A 503-nucleotide genomic window follows, 5' to 3' on the forward strand; every position below is an offset into this window, starting at 1 on the left:
ATCCACCACGTGCAGTGCCCACACTCACGCCACATCCAGCGACGACGCCATCGCCGCCGGCACACACCATGGTGCTGCGCACGTTGCTGCCCCACCAGTCCCAACTGGAGCAGGTCTCATAATCCACCACGGGCAGCAGAGCCTGCTGCAGAATGTCAGCCAGGGGCCCGTTGGCTGCAATGAGAGCCAAAGCTCGTACCTCACACCCTGTGCCCGCATGCCCTTCTTGGAGACCCCCTCGGAGACCCTCTGCTTACTCCTGATGCGTCCCCAGCCGGTGACATAGCAGGGGTAGTCGTTGGGCAGGACCTTGTCAGCAGCTGGCAGGCAGGAAGCACGGATGGTGTCAGTCTCCTGCACCTCCTCTGCCAGCTTGACCAGGGCAATGTCGTTGCTGCAAGGAGACACAAACCGTGGTCCCTAGCCATGAGAAATAGGTTCCTGGCCAGGGGAACAAGGGTCCATGGCCACACAAACCACAACACAGTCCTGATGCACCCCAT

General features: G+C 61.0%; 1 protein-coding gene across 1 annotated transcript; it reads right to left on the reverse strand.

The window, feature by feature from the left end:
* Nucleotides 1-28: 28 nt before the first annotated feature.
* LOC120512776 (chymotrypsin-C-like) lies at nt 29-394 on the reverse strand (the record flags this gene model as incomplete). Its single annotated transcript, XM_039731475.1, has 2 exons — nt 29-174; nt 258-394. Coding segments are annotated over 2 exons (283 nt in total), but the record flags the coding sequence as incomplete, so codon positions are not given.
* Between the last annotated feature and the right edge of the window lie 109 nt (nt 395-503).

This window comes from Passer montanus, unplaced genomic scaffold (assembly GCF_014805655.1).
Source record: "Passer montanus isolate IOZ18808 unplaced genomic scaffold, ASM1480565v1 scaffold7741, whole genome shotgun sequence".
NCBI lineage: Eukaryota > Metazoa > Chordata > Aves > Passeriformes > Passeridae > Passer > Passer montanus.